General features: G+C 39.8%; 1 protein-coding gene across 2 annotated transcripts in view; it reads left to right on the forward strand.

Annotated features, from left to right (window-relative positions):
* Nucleotides 1-2,547, forward strand: part of LOC106513376 (solute carrier family 22 member 13) — a 5,783-nt gene continuing 3,236 nt past the window's right edge. For both annotated transcript variants that reach the window (XM_014002173.1, XM_014002172.1), the window contains exon 1: nucleotides 1-868. In XM_014002173.1, the coding sequence (XP_013857627.1) occupies nucleotides 494-868 (375 nt within the window). In that variant the 5' untranslated portion in view covers nucleotides 1-493. The remainder of the gene's footprint in view (nucleotides 869-2,547) is intronic.

Consider the following 2,547-nt stretch of genomic DNA (forward strand, 5'->3'; position numbering starts at 1 on the left):
ACCATTTAGAATATAAGAACCACATGATCCACAAATATAAGATTCTATTCTAATATACGGAAATTTGAAGGCAGCCAGATATATTTATATTTCATTTTATAAGTGTATTAAACTTATTGTCTTGAAGTGTTTTTGTCTATTTATTTTTAAGTATTTAAAAGCTTAAAATACTTTTTGAAGCTTTTTGAYTGGATGGGTTCTGGCTTAAGATAGGCAGGTCTAGATGCTGCCAGGCCCACTCAGAGCCACCCCCAACACTGACAACTTTATTTCAACAATGTTGTGGAGTCAGTTTAATAATCTCTACTCATTTACAGAGTTGGAATGTGATGATTGTTACTGTTAGTGCAACAACTGCTGCTCCCTGCTGAAAGATCAAGGTAAATATTGTGATGACCTTAATTGATCTGGGTTAAATATTAATTAAATCATCTCTCCCTCCCTCCCTCTGTTTGCCCATAAGAAGCCTTCATAAGATGAGCCATATGTCAGCATGAGCAGCTTCGGACAGGTCCTGAAGGAGGTTGGGGGGTTTGGTTCGTTTCAGAAGCRCTTGCTCGCCGCAGTATGCATCCCCGGCATGTTCTCAGCTTTCGATGTGATCGGCCAGGTGTTCACAGGCATGAGCTTTCCACACCACTGCAACACCGACTGGATCCTGGTGCCAGGACCAAACCTGACAGAGGAGAAACAGAAGAACCTCACCATCCCAGTGGACCAGGATGGAAGGTTCGAAAGCTGTGAAATGTTCACGCCTGTAGATCTGGATTTGGAAACGATTGAAAGGTACGGCCTTAACAGCACAACAGGATGCAGAGATGGATGGAAGTACGAGGTCCAACCAGGGGCTTCCAGCATTGTGACAGAGGTAAACAATAAACACACTTTAGTCTTTACTCTTTGGTGTTTTATTGACAGTACTGTAAAATTATTCTTTTAGTTTTTACCTACACAGAGCCAGTTTTCATCCATTTTTCTATAGACATTTTTGACTTATCAATGTTTTTCTTGCACTTAAACTGCTTAATCAACTGTTTTTAAAAGAATGTTTCTTTTTTTTTTTTTTGTTTGGCATTTTAAGTATGGCTCCAGAATTTATGGTATGAGCCAGTAATTTTGTCTCCTTGTGGCTGCAACTAGCACAGAAAGAGCACAGAATTCCTTTTTTGTTGTGCATACCTCTGTGAAAATACCAAAGATACCATCATTTGACAGAGATAAAACAATAATTTAGCACCAGTCAGGTGATTCTCAAAGAGCTGGAAGAATGAGGCATCTCTCAGGTGTTGGCTGTATTTGTTATTTTTCCAGTTAAGACTTGACCGTCAGGTGCTGTTTGATTCCTGGGGGGTGGGGGTGTCTTTGGGGGCCTGACACCTTATTTTAGTGCTTTACTTGTTCAGCCAAAAATTGACTGAAAAGCTTCAGATTTCACCTCAATACAATTAAGAGATTTCACCAAACGTCTGTTTTTAAAGCAACGTTTTGAAAAGCTAGGCTTTGGTTTCATAGGGGGTTATTATGTGTTTTCCAGGCACATAGTTAAATTCTATACCACAATCATGTAACTGTTGCCTTCATTTGTTATGAAAATGCTGTATAGATCAGAAATAAATTTGACTTCACATCATATCCATACAYGTCAGCTGCTCAGGGTGTTTACCTGTACCTGAAAAGTTGTCTAATTTACTGACAATCTGTACAACTTGAGATTTGCATAGCCTAAAACCAGGGGTTCTCAAGACATTTGGGTCTGGGGACCCCTTACAAAGGCGAAAAAAAAATTCCAGGAACCCCCCATCATACACCCCATACTGTTTTAAAAGATAATTTATTGTCATGTCAGCCCCTAAAGGCCATGGGAATCTATATATTTATTAAGTTTATTATGTTTGTTTTATTAGTTCATTGTTCTCCATGCATTTTTAAAAAAAAAAACCAAATTAACATTTTCGGGCTTTCTCCCATATACGTGGATTTCTCCGGTAGAATTTCAGTCAGCGAACAGGAGGAGTTGTTAATGACTACGTCGATTTTCTATGGTGTTTTAGTCTGGCTGTAGTTTAGCAATGGCAGCTGAGGAAGTGAACGTATGGGGTAAGACAACTGTCATAGTTGTCTTACCCCATTTGAATGAAGCTAACAAGGCTTCCAAATTAAATTAAATTTGTCTCACAAAGCCTGCAGCACTCATTTACAGCCACTTTGTTGGGGTCGGTACTTCTCTCCCTTCAGTAGGGGATGGTTGGTTTACAGTGCACACAATTTCCAGTTAGCGTTTTAGCTTGGCCTCCTCCACAGTTGATCTGACACACAAACTGTACTGTATGTCACAGCCAAACATTAGCGATTGGGTAAGTCAGATCCAATCATTTTAAACGCCTCCAGCAAGAAATCGTTTCTCATTAGCCAAGAATCCAAACTTTCTGTACAAATCAAAGCRTAGGACAAGGTTCTGGTTTTTAACAGGCTGCTTATGCACTCACCGGCCACTTTATTAGGTACACCACGCTAGTAACGGGTTGGACCCCCTTTTGCCTTCAGAAC

Source organism: Austrofundulus limnaeus, unplaced genomic scaffold (genome assembly GCF_001266775.1).
Source record: "Austrofundulus limnaeus strain Quisiro unplaced genomic scaffold, Austrofundulus_limnaeus-1.0 Scaffold12, whole genome shotgun sequence".
NCBI lineage: Eukaryota > Metazoa > Chordata > Actinopteri > Cyprinodontiformes > Rivulidae > Austrofundulus > Austrofundulus limnaeus.